Here is a 21,843-nt window from a genome sequence, read left to right on the forward strand (position 1 = left end):
GAAATTGCAGAGAACCCTGTAAATCCAATATCCCCAGCACGCCTGATTGACTAAACACAGATCAACTCGCAACCACTTAACCCCCCTGCCAGAAAAAAAAGAAAATAAAACCTGCAACCTCTCAAACCTACCGGTCAAAGATAATACATTTGCACCATTTGCACGACTCTCACCACACAAAAAGAAGAAAAAGAATTTTCTTTTGAGCTGTATATATATATATATATCTAAAAGAATCGAAACTTGAATTTCTTCGACTCTGCGAAGAAACTCCTTGGAACCGAGTTCCCGACACTGATCTTGTTTTTAAAGGATGGACTCTAGATCAGTGTCAATCTCATGAAAGCCGTCACAGACGACAAATAACCGTGTACATCATGTGGAAAATTTGCGCAGTAGCATATTAATTTTCATACTCATGTACCTTTCAATCATTATGTTAAGTACTTCCTAGATTTGTTTCTATTTGTAGTGAATTCATGAAGTCAAAAAGAAAATGAAAGGAAACATGCATGGAAATGTAAGAGAAATTGTAAGATAAACTTGTAAACTCCTCCGAAATGGTGCATTGCGCATTATGTGAAGTTCTGCTGAAAATCATGCATATGGGTTTTTTAATATAATATCGTGTTGGTTGATCTTGTTTATGTCAAGTGATCTTTTTGGGATATAGAGCATGCTCTTCATGACTTTTATAACTAGCGCGTTTTATTTTTTTTAAGGAGCTCAGATTTGTCAATGAAGCAGCTTCCTCGTGGCTTCTCCGATTCTCTTTAAAATGCTAGATTCGATAGCGGTTAGGTCTAGTGTCTTGAGTTGATTGGGTACTCTTGGTTGCTCGGTGTTGTGTTTTGAGGAGTAAGTTTGTCTTGAGGAGTAAGTTTGTTTTGAGTCTTTGATGGCGCAGAAGAGGATGTTTGACGAGGATAACGAAGGTTTTGGAAGGTCGACAAGCAGACGAGAATTTCGGATCGGGTTGGTTTTGTGGTTTGATTTTTTTTTTTGTCTTTAATGTTTTGTGGGTTTCTAAATGTGAGTCATGTTTTTGTTGTTCTTGTTTTGTGCAGGCCTTTTCCACAAAGGATTTCAGAGCGTGAGCTTCAGAATATCTTCGAGCCTGTTGTTCGAAAAGTGGTAAGTTGATTCTCTGTTACCTGTTCTGTTATCTTAACTCAGTTTCAGGACTCAACTCTTAGTTATCTGGTTTCTCACTTAGTCACTTTGTTGATATTAGTTGATCACAACTGGTACCAGACCTTTTTCTGACTAAAGGATTGGATATTCTTTGGACTTTTTGCTAGTAATCGAATGATCTTAATGAGTACTTTACTTGGGTATCTTGACTGTTTAAAAGTTGCCTGGATACGTCAATTTGTTAGTTTAACTTCCTTGTTTTTTAGATTACTTCATCAAGTACTATTACCAGACACCCTTTTTTGACTAAAGGTTAGATTTTTCTAGCGAGTTAGATTGATCTTAGACTCCTAATGATTATGAATTATTCTTCTGTGAATTGTGTATGAATATAATTATCATGTCTCCAAGTCATGGTGTTATTTGCTTAAGGTAAGCTAACTCATGCTAACTTCGGCAGGATTAGATAACAGGGATATGTTTTTGATTCCCTTAAAACATTGTTTGGAATGTTGTTCTGGTTGTTAATATGATATTGGAACGGCTGAACTCTGAGATATTGAAGCACTCTTACTTTCAATCTATGGAGAGTTTTCATTTTACCCCCATATCTGTATCAAATATAGGTACGGGAGGCAGTGGAACGTATTTTGCTGCTACAACCATGTCCAAGGTTTGTTCTTTGGCTCGATTAGTTTGTTCTCTTGAACATTTCTGTTCTACACACACTGTATCTTTGACCTTTAACATGAGAATTTTGTCGAAAAACACCATTATCTTTGAAGGTTTGCTGATCATGCAGTCCTAAATTGAACCCCCACCCTCTTTCCCCTTCTTTTCAAGTCAGATTTATGCTCCAAGGCTTCCAATAAATGATACTATTCTCCATGTTGCAAAGTTTGCTCTTTCAACAGTAGTGTGTTTTTGTGTCACCTATGAACTGCATTAACTTGCTTCTTTAGCTGATCATTCCCCCCCTTACAAACTGTCTAACCTTGGCTTTTGTGTTAACTTTGTTGCAGACACGAACTTCAGCTGGGTGCAACATCTGGGGTGAGGAGCTTGCATCTGCACTTTGTCAATTGCTTGCCCTCTACCGTATACACCAACAATATTATAAAAGCTGAGGATGGTAATCCCATCAGAATCGAACTGATCGATACTAGGTCCGGGACTAGAGTCAAATCTGGCCCTTTTTCCTCAATAAAGCTTGATATTGGTGTCCTTGATGGTGAATTCCGTTTCGATGACCAAGAAGACTGGACAGAGCAGGACTACAATGCCAGTATCTTACGTGAAAGGGCGGGTAAAAGGCCATTAGTGGTTGGGAACCTGAAAGTCACCTTGGCTGAAGGTGTTGGTGATGTTGGTGATGTCCGTTTTACTGATAATTCAAGCTGGGTGAAAAGTAGGAAGTTTATCTTGGGAGCAAAAGTTGAAAAAAAGCATTCTGGTGAAGGAAGAATCAGGGAAGCTAGAAGTCGATCTTTCATGGTAAAAGATCACCGTGGAGAATGTAAGTTATAAGAGCACAGTTTTAGCACCTTTTGATCTTTACTAGTTCGTATTCTAAAATGTTTTAAGGTTATACTTGATACTGTTAACATTTTTAACCGATGGTAGACAAATGAGACTGATAAACAATCTCTTTCTTCAGTAAATAAGAAACATAAAACTCCATCCAAGGGTGATGAGATATGGCGTTTGAGAAAGATAGCAAAAGATGGTGCATACCATGAGAAGTTGACCCGTTCGGGAATTGAAACTGTTGATGATTTACTGCGGCGATATGCAATTAATCCATCCAGTGTACGCAAAGTAAGGGGCTCTTCCTTATTTAGAGAGTTTCTACAGCAATTTAAGTAGCACATTATCCAATTAACACATCCAACTTTCTGTCATGGAAATGAAGATTTTTGATAGGTTTTCGGATGGAAGTTGGGAGAAAGTCATAGAACAGGCAATGTCATGTGTTGAAAATGATTGTAACCTTTATTCCTACCACGGAGCAGGAGAAATTTGCCTCCGGTTCAATTCCATCTACCAGGTTGTGGAGGCAGCATTCGATGGGCATAATTACTTGCCTGTGACAACACTGAGCTTAGATCAGAAGGTAAGCAATAACATCCCAGAGCTACTTTCTGGTTTTTCAGTGAGTCTGTAACGATGCGAGGAAAGCTCAAACCACATACGAGCTTTTACTCCAAAATATTAGTCGATGTTGTAATGGGATCCTTGGATTACTCCTTTCCAAATAATCCAAGGATCCCATTCAACTCTTTCTCATACTAACTCCAAAGTATAGGTGATATAGCTCAAATTCTAAACTTACGGTTGAGATTGGCTCTAATGCCGTCTGTAATGACCCAAGGAAACCTATGCTGCTTCTAGATATACTCCAAAAGAATTAGCCAATGTTATAATTGGAGATCCATGAAATCATTATAAACTGAAAGAACTTCTCTCTCCTAAGCAATGTGAGATTGTATTCACCATCCCTAGTACTAAATCAGGGGTATTACAGAATCACTTCATGTAGTTTTACATTTTCTGTTTTTCCTGCTACTTGGTTATTTGGGATAGATCGTTTCCAAATTAACATTTCTGAACTTTCATTGTTGTCATTGCACATCAGTATTCCAAATATTCCTCTAGTCTAGAAACTGATTACCTCTCTGTGCCATTGGCAGCGTGTGATAGAAGTTGTGAAACAGCAAGCTTATAACAATATGAATGATTGGGTCCTGGTCAATGACCCATCAGCTTTCACCTTTTCAAGGCCCTTAGAAAGCCTACAAGTTGAGCCATTTAGTCTTCCAGAACAAGGTCTGCAACACTTTGACTTCCAAGTCACACATGAAGGTATAAAAACTTATATTATGCATATGAATCAAGTTGTATTGGCTGGAGGAAACAGTAGGCAGTTCAGTTCCATATCCTAAATTGTTAAGCACAACGATCTTATACTTTATCTTCCCCCACTATAAATAACAGAGATGCTTATTACCATTGCATAGCACATTGAGACCCTCTTAGCCACCTATATCATATATATGCAACAGTTGCTGTATGCATTTTGTCTTTTTTGCAAATGCCCTTTTAGTTTTTGTTTTATCATTTGGCCTTCACTACTGTACATAGATATTTTCAGGCAGCTAAAACTTCATATATCATGTGCAGATCAACAAGAAACATGGCAGGGTTTGAACAACACACCTCCACTATATTCAGCATCCCACATCCATGCAGCGAATGCTAATAATCAACCAGAAGGTTCTGCAGCACAAACTAGTTTAATGGAGAACTGTTTCATTGGAGCTTACAATGGAGAGGGGTCAATTTTGCCAAGTGTTGATACAACAGTACATGACATGATTTCTCAGTTTCTAGTTCCAACTTATGGCACATCATGGGGGCAGGGAACTGATTTTTACTCTGCTTCGAGCAACCAAGAAGATTTTGGCAAGTTCCCTCTTGCCAACTATGCTGGAAAACCCAAGGTGGCATGGGTTATAATCCGGGCTGCTGTCAAGTGGTGTGCAGTCTGGCGATGTGTGGCTTCTAGGAGAATGGCAATGCCAATTTTTAATTACTAATTTATTAGATTCTTGTTACACACCTTTGTGGTTGTTTACTAGGCTTTAATTGTCAGAAACAGTTGTATTTGGGATGTTTTCATCAGAAAAAAGGGAAGAAGGAGCTAAGGTCCTCCTAGGTCTGTACAGTGTAAAGTGTTTTAGCTAAGGAGTAGCAATCAACACACTCTTCAAGAAGGCATTGTACAGTGTTTTCCTTATAAAATATAGTTTATAAAATAGCTGGTTTTTTTTAACAATCTTGTCATCTCCTGCATATCAAGTGCAGCTGAAGGAGAACTTGTAACAGTATGATTTGTGGGTCATCATGTACAGTGTTTTAGCTATCTATGTCACAATGGCTTTAAAAATGTTCAGATTTACTAGCAGTTTAGAACATACTCTTCAAGAGGAATTGTCTGCTATTTGGATCTCTAGATAAGCAAGTTTAGAACAATACTTTCCCATTTCTTGTCTCCCTGACCAACAATCAGAGTGAAGAAAGTCATATGCTTGAGATACAGATTGGGTACTTGCTTCAGCAAAGCTGTTTCGGCTACCAACTACATCCAAAACTACCATCACAATGAGATTTGCACTGTCTCATTGGTCCACCAGAAAGTCTGAAAGTACCATCTCTATGTATCATTTTGGCCTATACTCACAGAGAAAGGTATAAAGTTTAGATAAAAGATATTTGTAGTCATGAAGTGCGCGAGCGTCGCGCAAAAAAATTAATTTTTTGATAGTGAATCTTATTTTTTTTCAAAATGATTATGCAGTGCTTACGTACTCTACGACTATAAGTTGCATTGCTCTAAAAATTTAACTCCCAACTGATAAACATAACAAACTGATCATAGTTCATCACAAACAGTGACAGAAATATATATACGTGATTCGATCTGATTGGAACCAGTTCTTAACTGTTTCAACTGTAAACATATTTAAACCAGACAGGAGAAGAAGAACAAGTAAGAAGCCAACAGATAATAATATATCCAACTAAATTACTAATCTTTATTGCTGTCCCCAATGCCGATGATTCTCAATCATTGAAGAACACCCATAAAATTTTGTTCTCGTCATGGGCCATGGCCGTACGTCAGGTGAAAAAATTGCCATTTTAATAGATTTTTTGTGTTTTTTTTTTGGACAGGTAAGAGGTTAATGTCATTGGAGCATATTTAAGAAGAAAAATCGATAGGACATCACTAACTCGACAATATTATAGTAGCTGGAATGATGAAATCCCAGCTTCTAACACCTGTTTGAATTTTGTTATGACATCAAAGTTGATTTGAGGTGGTGAGATTCAAAGGTGAGCCGTCCAATTTGCTAACAAAGGTCATCAAGTACCACCAGAAAAGATTCTTATACTCCCCACATTGCTGATCATAAATATATATATATATATATATATATATATATATATATACTAGTAGTAGGTAACGTCCGAGGGACGTTTGCCTAATTTAGTATTATTATATTTAAATTATGTTAAAACTTTAATTATTTATATAGTTTTATTTATTTTTTAAATATTTAACAAAATTTCATTATTTATTTAATGATAAAAGATTAATATTTTATAAATTAAATTTGATAATTTATTTATGATATGATATTTATATGTTAATTATCTATTTTAAATTAATTTAAATCAGTATTTAAATTTTACCATTGGATCAAATTTTGAGACTTATGATGAAGTGTTGAATTTAAATCCCAAGAACTTTCTTTTCCCAACCTCATCTTCCCTTTCTCCCTTTCTCTCCTTTCGCTTAGCCACGTCTTCCTTCTCTCTCATCCGATCTCCTCCCTCAAGCAGTTGTGCGCCACCGTGCGGTGTCACCGACTACTTCACCGGCTTCCCCTCATGCTGGCGACCAAACTCCACCATCGAAGCCCCTTGGAAGCTCATCCCTTAGCCGCACGCGAGCAACCCGAAATGGGTCTCAATGCACGGGTTCTCCGCCATTGCGGCTCAACCCCTGCTCCACCAAGCACCACCACCAAGTTCCCCTCACGCTGTGGACCACTTCCATGTAACTCACCACCCGTAGCTCCTCCCTAACCCTGCCACGTAGTGCCTCTACACGCACGGGTTTCTCCCCGTAGCGTCGTCGTTAGCCAAGCCCACGCCATCGCACCACCACGATGGCCTAGATCCGCTGCCTACAACCCACGACGCCACCCCCAACCTTCCACGACACCTCCCCTGCTCCTCCATGCCCAGCCCTCTACCTCTCTCATTTTGTGATTTTGTAGAATTAGGATGATTTACGGTGAGTTTGTGATCATCTTACGATGATTTTAAGATGATTTCGTGAGCTTGGTCTGTGCTTGCTGTGACTTTGTGATCTGTTGTTATGATTTTGTGATGATTTTGTGTGGCGATTTTGTGATATGTTGTGGTGATTTTGTGATTTTTTGTAGTGATATGTGATTTGTTGTAGTGATTTTGTGATTTGTTGTAGTAATTTTATGGTATTTTGTGAATAATATTGGTTTGAGGATGTAGAGAAGGACGGAGAAGAAAAACGTAAAATAAGAGTATTATTCATCATTACTGTTCATTGGGCGATAAATGCTTTTAAGTATAAAGAGATATATATATATATATATATATAATATATATATATATATATACATACTTGCTTAATCAAGCTAATATAGGTAATTATTCTTTGAAAAAATCTATTCATCATTCCAACTCTCATCATTCAATGATATGACATTAGATAATAGGTTCACAAGTAAAATGTAATAAATAATTTTTAATCACCTAATGTCACATTATAGGATGATGGGAGGATGATGAGAGTTGAGATAATGAGTAGCATTACTCTTCTTCTTTTGGCATTCCTGACAATAGGCCAATGAGAAATGTTCATTGTCCTATTATAACTATCATTTTCTAACGAGAAGTATTATGGTTAATGATGAAATTTTTAAAAATAAATTCTTAAATTGATATAATTTTATATTATATATTGATCTATTTTATAATAAAATTAATTTTACAAACTTACTTATCACATCAAATTATTTTTATTTATAAATTTATTTTTATGAAACGTGACTAAAATTTATTTTGGACAAGTAATATGTCGCCTCCTCTTTTTGTTTTCTTTAATGAGAAAAAGGCCAACATCGTGTCTAAAAAAAAAATTAAAAAAAATAAAAGTTCAACCTAATGGCACATCAACGTAATTCTCGTAAATCCGGGGCGTATTTATGTTCATCCACAAGAAAATATCTTCGGCCTCCGTAAAGAAAGAGAAGACATTTGTTTTGCCAAAATCTCTCGAAGTTTCCTTCCTCCGTATTAATTCAACCTCCCAAAAAACAAATCTACGGAGATATTTTCTTCTCTCTCTTAAAATCTCACGTTGTTTTTTTATCCCTGCTGCTCCTGCCTCTCTCTAACTTCTATGGTTTGAGCGGTATCGTCTCGTTTCTGCGCACGGAGTTCTGGTGCGTTTGGATATTTCTGGTTTTGGTTGGCTCTGGTTCATTTTTTTTTTATGGATCGGGAAGGAGGATCCAACGGCGGATCGTCTTGCTACTACTCCGTCCTCGGGATTCGCAAGGACGCCTCCTTCTCCGATATCCGCACCGCCTATCGCAAGCTTGCTCTGGTTAGTCGCCCACTCATTTCTTCGAAACGTCACTGCTCTCCTCCATCTTCCTCTTTCCTCTTATCTGTTATTCTATTATAAGAAACAGGGCGATTGTCGTTTTCGTGATTTTATTTTTTCTGTTCGCTTCAGAAATGGCATCCCGACAGGTGGGCCCGGAAACCGTCGTTGGCGGGGGAGGCGAAACGGCGGTTTCAGCAAATCCAAGAGGCTCACTCCGGTAACATTATCATTCCTTATTTTTCTAAGGCGGCCTTTGAATTTACGGTTACGATTTGTTGACGTGGACACTGGTGGTCGCTTGTTCCCCCTTTTTTGTGACAGTTCTCTCGGATCAGTCGAAGAGGTCAATGTACGACGCGGGGCTCTACGATCCTCTGGAGGACGAAGACGAGGTCCGTACCGTTCTTTGATTGCACTGTGTACAGTACCATGTAAAACGATGTCGTTTTGGTCATTAGACGCGCCTTGGGCCTAAGGCCGTCTTTTATTTGGGCTTAAATGTCTATATGTTCTTTTTTCTTTTGTTTCCCATTTTGTCCCTGAATTTTGTATTTATTAGCAAGCAGGAATTTTGTGATTTCATGCAAGAGATGCTGTCCATGATGAACAAAGTGAAAGACGAGGTACTTTTTTGTTTTTTCTCGATGCAGCAATTATTGTACTACTTTGGAAGGGTATATTCGTAACTGAGTTATTTTTTTTTTTTTTAAAAAAACAATTTCTATTAGGGGGACAGTTTCGAGGACCTTCAGAGGATGTTTGCGGAGATGGTCGGTGGGGACGATATGAACATGATGAGGGGTTTCGACGTTAACGAGGATCCGACGGCAACAAAGAAGGCACGTGTGACGTCGTCGCCGTCGAAGGTTAACGCGGCAAAGCGCAGCAGCTCTCGCTGTTAACCATGGTGTACCGGATCCAAACCTCTGTGCATCATGGCCTTTTACACCCAGTAATTTGTTCAACTGAATTAATTAATTACCCTCCGAAACACATTTTCAGATCAGATCTTCATTGAGTTGGGCTGGGAAAGATAATTAACTGTTTACTTTGTTGGGGGCTGGTGGTCTGTTTAGGTAATTTAGCTGCCTTTTTTTTTAAAAAAAGAAAAAATGTGTTGACTTTGGGTGCTCATTCTAAATAATGGAACTTGCCCTTTTTATTTTTATTTTAATGCCCCTTGTATCTTTTATTTATTATGTACAGCTTAGAATTATTGGTTTTCAAATCAATTGTCATTTCACTAATCAATCGCATTTTAGTTACGTGATAAGACTCTTGTTCGAAGGAATTTATTGACGCCATGTTCTATTTATTGGTACAAAGATTATGATTTTGTGTCATGTAGATGAGTTCCACGGTTTTGATACTTATGCTGGTGTGGATTTAGATATAAGTTGAGATAAGATTGTTTTTTATAAAAGTTTAAAAAGATATTATTGTTTAATATTATTATTATAATTTAAAATTTAAAAAATTTTAAATTGAGATTTAAAAAAGTTAAATATTTATTATATTTTATGTAAAAATTTAAAAAAATTATAATGATGAAATAAGATAAAATATTTTTTTAATTCAAATAAGAACTTTAATTAGTTATGAGTTATTATATTTTTTAAGCTAGAGCACATTATTCATATCGATTAAATGGAAAGATTTTATTTATAATATTTAAATTTTAAAACTTTGTGTTAAATCAAGTTAGTAAGAACTGTTGTATTACATCAATTTATAAATAGATTTTTTTATAAATAAAGGGTAATGTTAATTACATGTAAAAAAGTGAGTTTTATCAAAATAAATTGATTTTATATTTTTTCGTTTATTTTTTATTCTTATATTAAGACTATAAATTATGAATAATAGGAGGATAGTAGAGCTCATTTTCCATAAGTTATTAGTCATGTTACTTTTTTTGGTACAGAGTGTGTTCGCATTATTGTAGTCGGAGTGAGTCTGTGCACGTTGATTCGGTCGGTGGCATGAGCGGCCAGAGATGTTGGCTTTTGTACTTGAGATTGTGCAAAATATATTGTTCTGTGGTTGTAGTTGGATAATCGGTCTTTTCTTAAATCAAAGATATTAATATGTTTGAACGTTAAAGTGAGTTGAATTGATAAAATATTATTAGAATATTATTTATTATTATTATTATTATTATTATTTTAAGATTTAAAAAAATTAAATTATATTATAATGATAAATTGAGATGAGTTATGTTTTTAAACGAAATATAAATGATAAAATTATCTCAACTTAGCATTATAATATTTTTAAAATTTAATTAATAAATAATTTATTTTTTTAAAATTTTAAAATAATAATAATATAAAAAATAATATTTTATTATCTCAATTTAATTCAACTCAACTTAACGTAAGTTAATTGGATTCTGCACCAGCCAATATATATCATTTACGTGATGGATAACTGTTACATGCCCCCCCCCCCCGGACCAACTTTTTTGCGTGGAACAACTTGGGACACGAAATCGTAGTGGTAGCAGAGGCGTACAGTGTTTATGCTTATTTGAGACTCTCAGAGATATTTTTTTTCTTTCTTGTTTACTTTTACTTTATTTAAAGGGTCGTTGGCTGATTGCCCTTTTGTGTGTTTGGCGTGGGTTCGGGGATGGGACGTATCATGTGCGTGGCTGGCAAATTAAAAGAATGGAATCTAGGTATTTAGACGTTGGAACGGACACGTAATTAAAGCTTTAACAAGTCTGTCCGAACAACAATTTTATTTAGACGTCTTTACCCCCACGAAAAAGTCTATTTACACTCGGAGGGGTAATCCTGCATACACGTACCTCCATGTGGATAAATGAAACGCTACGTTTCATATGCAAGCTCAACTTATCACATGCAACCGGAATCTCTTCCCTTCGTCATAGACACAAAGCAAGTAGTAAATGATATCTCTTCTACTTCCCCACCCGTGATAAGCTTCGTTTCGGCAAGGGTGAATCTGCTTCCCACAAGCCACGAAAACAAGTCTGCTTCTCAACTTAATCCTCTCATCTTCTTCAATGGGAAACAAAGGGGCTAATAGAAACTTGTCCATTCATAAACTCCATGAAAAAAATCCAAAAAATCCAAAATATTGGCATAAATTCGTAATAAATCTGCGATTATTTCAACACTAAATACGGATGAAGTCAATTTAACAACCAAAAAAGATGATATAAAATAAAAGAAACTTGATTCTTTCCCTCACAATAAAATATACGAATCCCCGACCCCTTTCCTTAAGATTTCATCTTGCAAATTAGTTAACTCATATCTGAAAATTGTCAGAAAAGTTCATGCTCATTGCTCTACAATATTATAGTAAAAACACAGAGGATGTATTTTAAGATTCTACACAAGTTGAGAAAACATGAGTGAATCGTCTTTTCCGAGCGACAACCTCTGTCCTGGATTTCCTAGATCAGTTCGGTACAATCTTCTTGTACTACTGTAAGTGTAGATGGCTAGGTTTGCTTTCCTGGATCAGTTCTTCGATTTGGCTGAATGTACACATGATTTCATCTCCTTGTACAGGTACATAAGAGCTAGATAAGGTTTCCTAGATTTCATTTCGACATTTCCCTCTCATTTTGTGTTTTTTATTTTTATTTATTTATTTATTTAATACATGTAAGCCGATTCCCCCCATGTACTCAATCCCGTGAACTTGTAGAATAACTGTTGCACCACACATCATTTATGTGATATAATTTGATTTAAAAGATAAATTTTAATCAAATTATGTTATGTAGATGGTGCGTGGAGTAAAGGCCTTCAAATAACACTTCTCTCTTCTAATTGCTTTTAAGGTCCATAGCGTTGACATGCACAAAATCACCCTCGAAGAAGATTTAACAAGTTGGGGATAGGACATATCATGATGTGTGAGGTGGAACGACAAGTAATCAAGGTTTAACAAGTTGCAAAAATTAATCTGAGCATGCACAAAATTAATCAAGGTTTAATTGCTCTTCACTCGCTCACCTACAAGAACATGAGCCTCAGATGGAATATTAATCTGAGCATATATGCACAAAATGACTCTTGAAGAAGATTTTTGTCACTCTTATTTCCCGCTTTGAGAAGGACCCCACCCCTTACATGCATAATTTGTAATGGAAAATGATAGATGTCTCGCTGGTAGCCCCTACTTCCAATTTTTTTTATTTTTTTTACTTAATGATTAAGTATGTATTTTTTAATAATATTGTGATTTTTTTATTTTTTTTTAAATATTAAAAAATACAGATTAAAAAAAATACTAAGACTAGCGGTTTTCTCCCAACGGAAGTTGGGAGCGGTGGCTATAGAGCCACTCAGTTTGTAATAGCTGTATTATTTACAAGTTGTTGAATCTCTTTGCTAAGTTTAGCTATAAGTTGTTAGTTGCTTTCATCGGCCCCAAAACTACTTTCCTCAACATTTTTTTAGTGTTTTGATTTTGAGTGGTCGAATGGACCTCCTAACCTTATTCGACCTAATGTTGGCATCTTCACTCTCTAGGGGGCCATATGGTAAGAAAGTTACAAATCTTGAGAATAACCTAATAGCTTGACCAGTAATTCTATTAGTATATTTTATCTTTGGATCGTCTAGTCGGCCATCTAGTTTTTACTATTGAGCATGACTACTAGTTCATTCTCTCTCTTTTAAAAAAAAAAATTAAATTAAATATTTAAAAAAATACACAAATTCACTAGTGGTTTATTTTTTAAACATTTTACAAAAGAAAAGAAAAAAAAATTAAATTACATTAGTGGTCAAACTTAGGGGGCAAACCCAATGAATAAATTAGCATTTTCTTTTTATCTTTATAATAGTAAAAGGGAGGGTGTGACCGTTGATTCAAAGTTCTAATTCTTACATTAAAAAAGAGTCAGAGAAGTCATTTTTTTAGAAATAAATGTACGTTTATTATAAATAAATGACATTTAGTAAATTAAAAAACCCTTAAAAATGATTTTGAGCGCAAGGGCTTAGAGTTTTGTGAAAAATATTATGTCATCTTTATTTGTTTTCCTTTAGAAAGTGTGAAATACCAATGTGTGTAGCCTGATTTGATGACTCGATCCGATAATGACTCGTTGCAATTTTTTTGTAGATTTTCAATAAAATTTGAATCATGGAGCATAGTCTTGGGCTAATAGGTCTAAGTTGAAGCAAATTAGGATTTACAAGCGAATTAAGGTTTAGCTCTTGAACTGACGCAACCTGATCCTCTAATTAGAGTTTATTATATATATGGTATTATTTTTGTATGGTTGTCATATTGCCTCGCTGGGTATTGGACTATCATTTAAAATAAAATTCTCTACAGTTCTACGAATGTAGGCATATTGTTGAACCCCTTAAATCTTATATCGTGTGTGATTGATTACATTTTTGCTTTACTTTCTCTCTTATCGTTCCTTACAACATAGGTAGGGAGATGTAATCCATAGGGATTGGCTCAAGTGGTAAAGACCTTGGCCTTAGTAGTATCTCTCTCCAGATCTAAGGATTGAATATTCCTCTTGGATGCAAAGAATTTGTAGAGATTATCGAATTGAGGAAATTTCTCTTTAAATTATTCTGCCTTCGGTCGTAGTTCGTAATGACAAAACTTCTTCTTTGAAGGAAGGAAACTTCTTTTTAGAAAGCTTTCTTCTTCGATCTGAAGAAAGCCTTCGGTGCATTTGCAGGAAACTCTTTATCAAAGGCCTATACATTCCCGAGACTAATAAGGACTTTGTTCTTGGAATGCCAATTAAAAAAAAAACATATGTAGAGGGAGATGCCAATAAAATTTCTTGAAGAAAAATCCTAGACATAAGCCTCACATCTTGCACACCTATTTAAAAATATATCATTTTGCTTTTTTACCCACCTAATGAAAATGATTCCTGACATGTTTGTAAGTAAAATATGATAAAAATATAAAATGACATGTTTTTAAGTTAGTGTACAGGATGTGAGACTTATAGATAACACGACTCTTTTTTGAAAGTTCAATTCAGTCAATAAATTATATAACAATTGTTCCTTAAACATATAATTTCAAATATAATTGTCACATATTTAAGAGACAAAAATCTATCCATGCACTTCTTACTATTCAAATCTTATACCTTACAAATACGCGGATTATATAAAAAAAAAAGTTAAGGGCGAGGAGAATAACAGCCTATCGACAAGGATTCCTACAGAGAATGTGGAATATTAGATGCGGAAAGGGGTCCTACTTGGGACTGGAAAGTCGTAATATAGAATAGAGAAACGCCATTGTTAATAGGAATGAAGCTTTTTAGCCCGACTCCATAGAAACGGATAAAAAGTAGTGCGTTGTTGATGAGCTGTGCTTTAGCTGGAGATCATATCATTTCTTTTATATATATATATATATATATATATATAATTTTATTATATGCAAGTAAGTTTGCATATCAATTTCGTATTAATATTATTGTCTTCATATTCTAAATTCAAATTAGTACTGTTTTCAATAAAATCTAATTTCTGACCAATCATATTGAATGACTGCGTGTATTAGTACGCATAATCGTTTACAATTAGATTTTTCCATATATAATATATATATATATATATATATATATATATAAGAAAAGTCTTCTTACAAGTGAGTTCGTGCACCAAATCACAAATCAATGTTGACATGTAAGATATTTATTTAATGAAACGGTAACGAATTAAAAATGAAAATAATTTTTATAAGATAGAAGATTTTTTTCTTCTCTTAAAAGATTTTTTTTTTCTTTTCAATAAAAAAATAATTCAGTATTGGTAGGCTACATCAAACCGCTTGTACCTAGCAAAACTCATATATATATATATTTATATAAATATATATAAGCTGAAGGAGATTGTAAAGCTAATATGGTAATATGCCATCTCATTAATGGAAATTCACATTATGGAAAAAGCAATAGGAGTAGGGCTTTTACCCATCTCATTTGCATGGAAAATATTTTTTTACATACATTTGATTTAATTATGCCTCCCACTTTCATTCTCGATCATTGTCTTGATATCGATAATTAACTATTTAAAATCATATTAAAATAATTATAATAATATACAAAATAATAATAGTAATACCAGAATCATGGTTTGGAACTGTTTCGGTTATACGTATATATACAAGGTACTGTTACTCTGCACTCTTAAATGTACCGCTCCAAATTAACCTAGTGTATTTGTGTTTTTTTAATATTAAATTATATATAAATGTACTGGTGGTTACTTTAAGCAGTACATTTGAGAAGATAAAATAACATTTTCCATAAATATACATATTAAATAAAAATTGTAAAACAATACGTTGTCAACCTTATTAATGGAAAGCAAAATTGGAAACTATTGAATTACAAGCGAAGCCCCACACAACATCTATGATTCAAAGAGTTTTATTATGTACAAGTAAGTTTACGTACTAATCTATATATTAATATTATTACCTTTATATTCTAAATTTAAATTAGTATTATTTTTAATAAAATTTACTTTCTAACTAATTATATTGAATAAATACGCATATTAATACGTAAAATTACTTACAATTAGATTTTTCCGATTCTTCGTCCAAGAAAAAACTCATAGCCGGTTAAAAACATCAATTTTGATTTTCCAAACTTCATTTTCTATATATGGTAATAACATGACTGTGCGTTGGAGGCATTGGGCCTTCCTATAAACGGACCGTGCGATGAAGTCGAGGTCCACACATAAACGACGTCGTTTGTAAAACATGCCTTTTTGAAAAAGGAAAAGTCACTTTTTATTTATTTTTTTAGTGAGGAACTATTGATTACCAAATTCAAAATCATCCCCTCAGTGGCACAACCGCAAATCTCCACCGATCCGAGCCCTGTTTGATATTTCCCTCCACCCTCCACAAAAATAATATATAAATCCTCCCCTGTTCTTCTCGAACCTCTGGAACCCCCACACTCTCCTCTACCACTCTCTCCGGAAATCTTCCAATTTGGTCTGGTTCCTCTCTTCTTTGGGAATCCCTCCGAGACGATAAGATGTCTTTGAGGCCGAACGCTAGGACGGAGGTACGTCGCAACCGGTACAAGGTGGCGGTGGACGCCGAGGAAGGGAGGCGGCGGAGGGAGGACAACATGGTGGAGATCCGCAAGAGCCGCAGGGAGGAAAGCTTGCTCAAGAAACGCCGCGAGGGCCTCCAGGCCCAGAACCTCGCTTCCTCTTTCCACACCACAGCCGTCGAGAAGAAGGTTATACGCACCACCACCATTCTCCATTCAACTTCTTATTATTGCTCGATTCGATCCGCTTTCTGCCGCTGTAGCTCTTTTTATGATTTGGATGAATTCCTTGTTGGATCGTTTATATTTGTTTCAGGTGCATCTTGTTTTTCTTGTTTCATGTTTCCCCTGTAAATGGAATCTTGTCTAATTTAGGTTTCGTTTTAGATTTTTTTCCTTGGTCTTCAAGTTCCATTCTGTAAATTTGATGAGATGGGGGTTGGGGTTTGGTTGGATAATTTGTTGCTGCTTCAGCTGGTCAGAACTTGCTTTAATCATCCGTTTGAGCGCATCGCTTTTCGGCATATCAGTTCAATTTCATGATCTCGATCAAATTGCTTGGGGGATTTGGGTTTGGTTGGATTATTTGTCGTTGTTTTAGCTGGATGTAAAACTTAGTTGGTTTCTAGTTTGTTGATCGGTGTGCGTTTATAAACTTGGCTGTTACTTGCACTTTTTGACTTTAGTGGAATAGGAGCTAGAATGAGGAATGCATATTGGATTTTGCATGGTTGATTGCAGTGGTTTGAGCTGGCTGATTATGTATGATCTTGGGTTGAGTCTCATATGATAAATTTCTTTTTGAGCAGTAGTCATGTGATAAAATGAAAGTGAATTCTTTCTATTTTATTTAAATTAGGGCTTCGTTGAATTGGATGTGGCCTTGTTTAAATGAGTGTTAAGTTTTGCGAGCTTGATGATTTTGCCTTCTTGGATTTATTCGTATGAAGTCCAAATAATAGTGAGTTTGATGATTTGTTTTGGAATTAGCATTTTTCTTATTTTTGGCTGTATCTTTCTAATTATGTTCCTGTTGTTTGATTGCAGTTGGAACATCTGCCATCCATGGTTGCAGGAGTTTGGAGTGACGATAGTAATCTGCAGCTTGAGGCAACTACTCAATTCAGGAAATTGCTTTCAATCGGTGAGTAATTGCTCTCTTTGCATCTATTGTACATCTATATCCAATACAATTATCTACTTATTATTTTTTTCTCCAGAGCGCAGCCCTCCAATTGAGGAAGTGATTCAATCAGGTGTTGTTCCTCGCTTTGTTGAGTTTCTTATCAGGGAGGACTTCCCTCAGCTTCAGGTTTATTGCATGCTATCTATTATCTAGTTTATATTTTCACATGTGACCATGAACTTAGTACTTTTATTGCTTGAAAACTCCTGTAGTTTGAGGCAGCATGGGCTCTCACTAACATTGCTTCTGGGACATCTGAGAACACAAAGGTGGTAATTGATCACGGGGCTGTCCCAATATTTGTCAAACTTCTTGGTTCTCCTAGTGATGATGTTCGTGAGCAGGTACATATGATTTGTGGGCTTGCACTAGATCTTTTGTACTTTTTGTAGTATTATCTGTAGTTAATCGGAACTTTCATCTTTACTTAAAGTTCAACCTGAATGTATCCTTCTTTTGGATGTACAGGCTGTGTGGGCATTGGGAAATGTTGCTGGTGATTCTCCTAGATGCCGTGATCTTGTTCTTGGTCATGGGGCTTTGCTTCCTTTACTGGCACAACTGAATGAGCATGCCAAGCTTTCCATGCTGAGAAATGCTACGTGGACTCTTTCAAACTTTTGCCGTGGCAAGCCTCAACCTCCTTTTGATCAGGTTAGATATCTTGGATGGTATTTAGCTTAAATTATGTTGTCAATTTTTATTTTTTACTCTCTTTGCTTGGTAATTCTAGATGTTGTGGATAATGATATCTTGGCATTGGGTCGCTCCCTTCAATGTGGATATCCTATTTTGAAATGACATGATTGTAAAAATTATGGCAATCTTTATTAAATTTCCTATAATACATATTAGAGGGGACATAAATTTTAAAAAGAATTTGGTCTGGTTTGTTTCTAAAATTTAGGATAGTACAATAAATTGAGAAAGTAACAACTTTCAAATTGGACATTCCAAAATAAAAGTAAAACATTTAAATTAGGATATTGAGAATATGTGAAAGTTAATAGGAGGTGTTGTTGTTGTTGTTGAAACTTTGTAGTTATTCCTTGGGGGATGGGTATGCCACTGATGTTTTCACACGTATTGACCACGAGATTGTCATTTTTTTTCTTTTAATTGTATATTACACAGGTTAAGCCTGCCCTCCCAGCACTTGCACGCCTTATTCATTCAAATGATGAAGAAGTCTTGACTGATGCTTGTTGGGCCCTCTCATATCTGTCTGATGGTACAAACGACAAAATTCAAGCTGTTATAGAAGCCGGTGTTTGTCCTCGGCTTGTTGAACTTTTACTGTGAGTGCTTAATCTTTCACCTTTTTTCCTGTTGTGGAAGGTGTTAAATCTTTTTATTTTGCCTCCAAATTCTGAACTTTCTTACCATTTTTTTCAGTCACCCATCTCCTTCAGTTCTTATTCCCGCACTTCGTACAGTTGGAAATATTGTTACTGGAGATGATATGCAGACTCAGGTATTGGAAACTTCTGTACCTCAAATTGTTCTGATTTTACTTGTCTTTTTCTAAAATTCCACCTCATCATGGGAGGGGAAAGAAACATGGGTCATCACTTAATTCTAAGTTGATAGGTTATCGTCTGTGCTTAGATTGGTCAATAGTTTGGTCCTATTTGGAATCAAATGAGGCATGTATGAAGAGCTGCAATCTGATACAATTTACCTTTTTAATTTTCTGAATAAAATCTCGTTTCATTCCACAACTTAAAAGGGAAGAGAATACAAACTCACAAAGAAGTTCTCTTTTTTATAAGTAATTGGATTGGACTTGGGCTTTGTAACTTTTGTTTGACCCAAGTAGCTCAGCAATATTTCTTCTGCTAATTAAATTGGCACAACATAATCAGATATATATTTTTTTTTAAAAAAGAAGCTTGATGGCTGAAAAGAAGCCTTATTAGATATTGGAATGTACTGGCTTTCAGTTGGCTAGTAAACCTCAGATGACAACTTTTTGATTGAATTGCATATTATTTATAGTCAGAGAATCAGATGAAGGTGGTTCACGATTTTTGTTCAGTAGTACTTTCTGTTCCTTTTGTCTTTTTTCTTGGAGTACCATTGTTGTGACATTGCACCTGTGCAGAAGATTTGTTTAGTTGGAGTTGTAGTTGAACTTTGAACGTATAAAATAGAAGCTAGCCTTTCAAAATTCTGAGTACTGCACCACCCTCTTCCTCTGAAGAACAGATGTGCTCTTTTCATTTTGTTATTTCTTTTCTTCTACATTAGTTGTCCAATATGAAATCATGCTATTTGAGTTGAATATTTTTCCTCTTATTTTCAACTAATGAATGATGGTGTTGCCCAGGTTATTATCAACCACAATGCTCTTCACTGCCTTTTGAACCTATTGACCAATAATTACAAAAAGAGCATCAAGAAAGAAGCTTGCTGGACTATTTCAAATATCACTGCTGGTAACAAGGAGCAGATTCAGGTAACTTGTATGTCAAAGCTTTTCCAGAATGAATTTGTATCTTCTCTTTAGTTGTAGTTTTGTTTCTCTAGGTTTCACAACTTGCATCAATGATGACTACAGAATGATGTATTATCATATGTTACAGGCTGTCATTGAGGCTAATATTATCGCCCCGCTTGTTCATCTGCTTCAAAATGCTGAATTTGATATTAGGAAAGAGGCTGCATGGGCAATCTCAAATGCAACATCTGGCGGCTCTCATGAACAAATCAAGTATGTAACAATCTCTTTGTTTTCTTAGTTTTTCTTTGAAAATATGTTGGCATGCGGATTTTTATATTCCTTTGCTGGTTACAGGTTTTTGGTAAATCAAGGGTGTATCAAACCCTTGTGTGATCTTCTCATCTGCCCTGACCCGAGGATTGTCACAGTTTGTTTGGAAGGGCTTGAGAACATATTGAAGGTAGGGGAAGCCGAGAAGAATCTGGGAACTACTGGAGATGTCAATCCCTATGCTCAAATGATTGATGATGCGGAGGGGCTAGAGAAAATTGAGAATCTCCAGAGTCACGACAACACCGAGATTTATGAGAAGGCTGTGAAAATTCTTGAGACATACTGGTTGGAGGAAGAGGATGACACAATGCCACCGGGTGATGCTCCCCAGACTGCATTCAACTTTGGAGGGAGTGAGGTTCCTACTGTACCTTCTGGTGGATTTAGCTTCAACTGAAGGTATCCACGCACTAGTGTACTTCTAATCCTGTGGGATGTTCTTATTCAACTAGTTTTTGCTCTTGTTTGGCCTTTAACAGTATTTCTTATTCAAATTTGATCAGGATTTGGTGGTGGGAGAATAGTTGGGGTCAGGTCAGTTGTCTTGTCGTGTTTGGGTCCTCTTTGGTCCGTCCAGTATCAGGCGTATTTTTGGGGTTGGTGGACTGGCTGGGTGTTGTAAATGGCTGGATTTCTCAGGTGTGGCAGGGACTATACTTGGACTGGATATATGATAAATTGGAAATATATTGCTGCAACAAGGATGTGGAGCCAGAGTTCTTTATTTGGGGAAGGGTAATCCCGGGTGATTGGGCTCTCCTATGAAGTTGATGTTGAGTCCATTAAATTTGTTTTTACTGGTTAAGTTGCCATAGAAGTGGAGTCTTGTCTGTTTCCGGGTGATTTTTGCACTCTCAAACTCTCCTTTTTAGCTACAAAGGGAAAATTGGAATTTTCCGTTCCTTACTATTTTGTATGTTGTGATTTTTTCTTTTCCCTTTTTGAGTCGAAATTGTATTATGTAGTATACAAATTTACTGGTATGATATGAAAAGCTGTCCAAAATGCACCAAAGGGAAAGAGTCTATTGCTCTTGATTTAAAACTGGATTGGCTTGCACTTCATGAGTTGAATATAGAATGTTACCGGTCAGGATGCGTTGGGGTGGATTGGAGCTTTAGATTTACAAAAGTTAGAATCTGTATTGAGAGTTTACCTTTGATTACTTCACACAAGTTCTAATATTTGAGTTTACTTCTCAACAGTAGGCCCGCGTCTGTCTTTTGAAACAAAAAAAGAAACTTGGACCGTTCTGAAAAAAACAAACTCTTTATTTATTTATTTTTATTTTTATGGTGGGTATTATTATTATTATTATTTTTTTAAAGGAATCACGAGACTTGTATCTGGCCATATTAAAATTTTGACCTAACTCTTATTTTCAGTCTTGAATTAGATTGTATGTTTCTGACAGTTGATTCAAATGGGTTAATCTTCAGCAATACCGCTGCATGCTGGCAAGTTTG

The 21,843-nt window shown here is 35.6% G+C and overlaps 3 protein-coding genes across 4 annotated transcripts; all 3 read left to right on the forward strand.

The window, feature by feature from the left end:
* Positions 1 to 225: 225 nt before the first annotated feature.
* LOC121261940 (protein SAR DEFICIENT 1-like) lies at positions 226 to 5,086 on the forward strand. 2 transcript variants are annotated; one of them, XM_041164372.1, is made up of 9 exons: positions 226 to 420; positions 723 to 975; positions 1,068 to 1,134; positions 1,761 to 1,807; positions 2,157 to 2,650; positions 2,792 to 2,952; positions 3,047 to 3,247; positions 3,825 to 3,996; positions 4,315 to 5,086. In XM_041164372.1, the coding sequence occupies exons 2-9, from the start codon at positions 899 to 901 to the stop codon at positions 4,728 to 4,730; spliced, it is 1,635 nt and encodes a 544-aa protein (XP_041020306.1). In that variant the 5' UTR covers positions 226 to 420; positions 723 to 898; the 3' UTR covers positions 4,731 to 5,086. The 2 variants fall into 2 exon arrangements, with proteins under 2 accessions (XP_041020306.1, XP_041020307.1); XM_041164373.1 differs by having other exon boundaries at positions 731 to 975.
* Positions 5,087 to 8,046: 2,960 nt separating this feature from the next.
* LOC121261957 (dnaJ homolog subfamily B member 6) lies at positions 8,047 to 9,524 on the forward strand. Its single transcript, XM_041164400.1, has 5 exons — positions 8,047 to 8,353; positions 8,486 to 8,573; positions 8,678 to 8,748; positions 8,923 to 8,979; positions 9,085 to 9,524. The coding sequence occupies exons 1-5, from the start codon at positions 8,240 to 8,242 to the stop codon at positions 9,256 to 9,258; spliced, it is 504 nt and encodes a 167-aa protein (XP_041020334.1). The 5' UTR covers positions 8,047 to 8,239; the 3' UTR covers positions 9,259 to 9,524.
* Positions 9,525 to 16,288: 6,764 nt separating this feature from the next.
* LOC121261941 (importin subunit alpha-1a-like) lies at positions 16,289 to 21,391 on the forward strand. The gene is made up of 11 exons (XM_041164374.1): positions 16,289 to 16,604; positions 17,463 to 17,559; positions 17,636 to 17,727; positions 17,814 to 17,945; positions 18,070 to 18,255; positions 18,736 to 18,899; positions 18,997 to 19,075; positions 19,931 to 20,059; positions 20,187 to 20,314; positions 20,399 to 20,776; positions 20,881 to 21,391. Exons 1-10 carry the CDS (start codon positions 16,395 to 16,397, stop codon positions 20,772 to 20,774), a joined length of 1,593 nt encoding a protein of 530 aa, XP_041020308.1. The 5' UTR covers positions 16,289 to 16,394; the 3' UTR covers positions 20,775 to 20,776; positions 20,881 to 21,391.
* Positions 21,392 to 21,843: the final 452 nt, after the last annotated feature.

The sequence above is a fragment of the Juglans microcarpa x Juglans regia genome, chromosome 4S (assembly GCF_004785595.1).
Source record: "Juglans microcarpa x Juglans regia isolate MS1-56 chromosome 4S, Jm3101_v1.0, whole genome shotgun sequence".
NCBI classification, from domain to species: domain Eukaryota; kingdom Viridiplantae; phylum Streptophyta; class Magnoliopsida; order Fagales; family Juglandaceae; genus Juglans; species Juglans microcarpa x Juglans regia.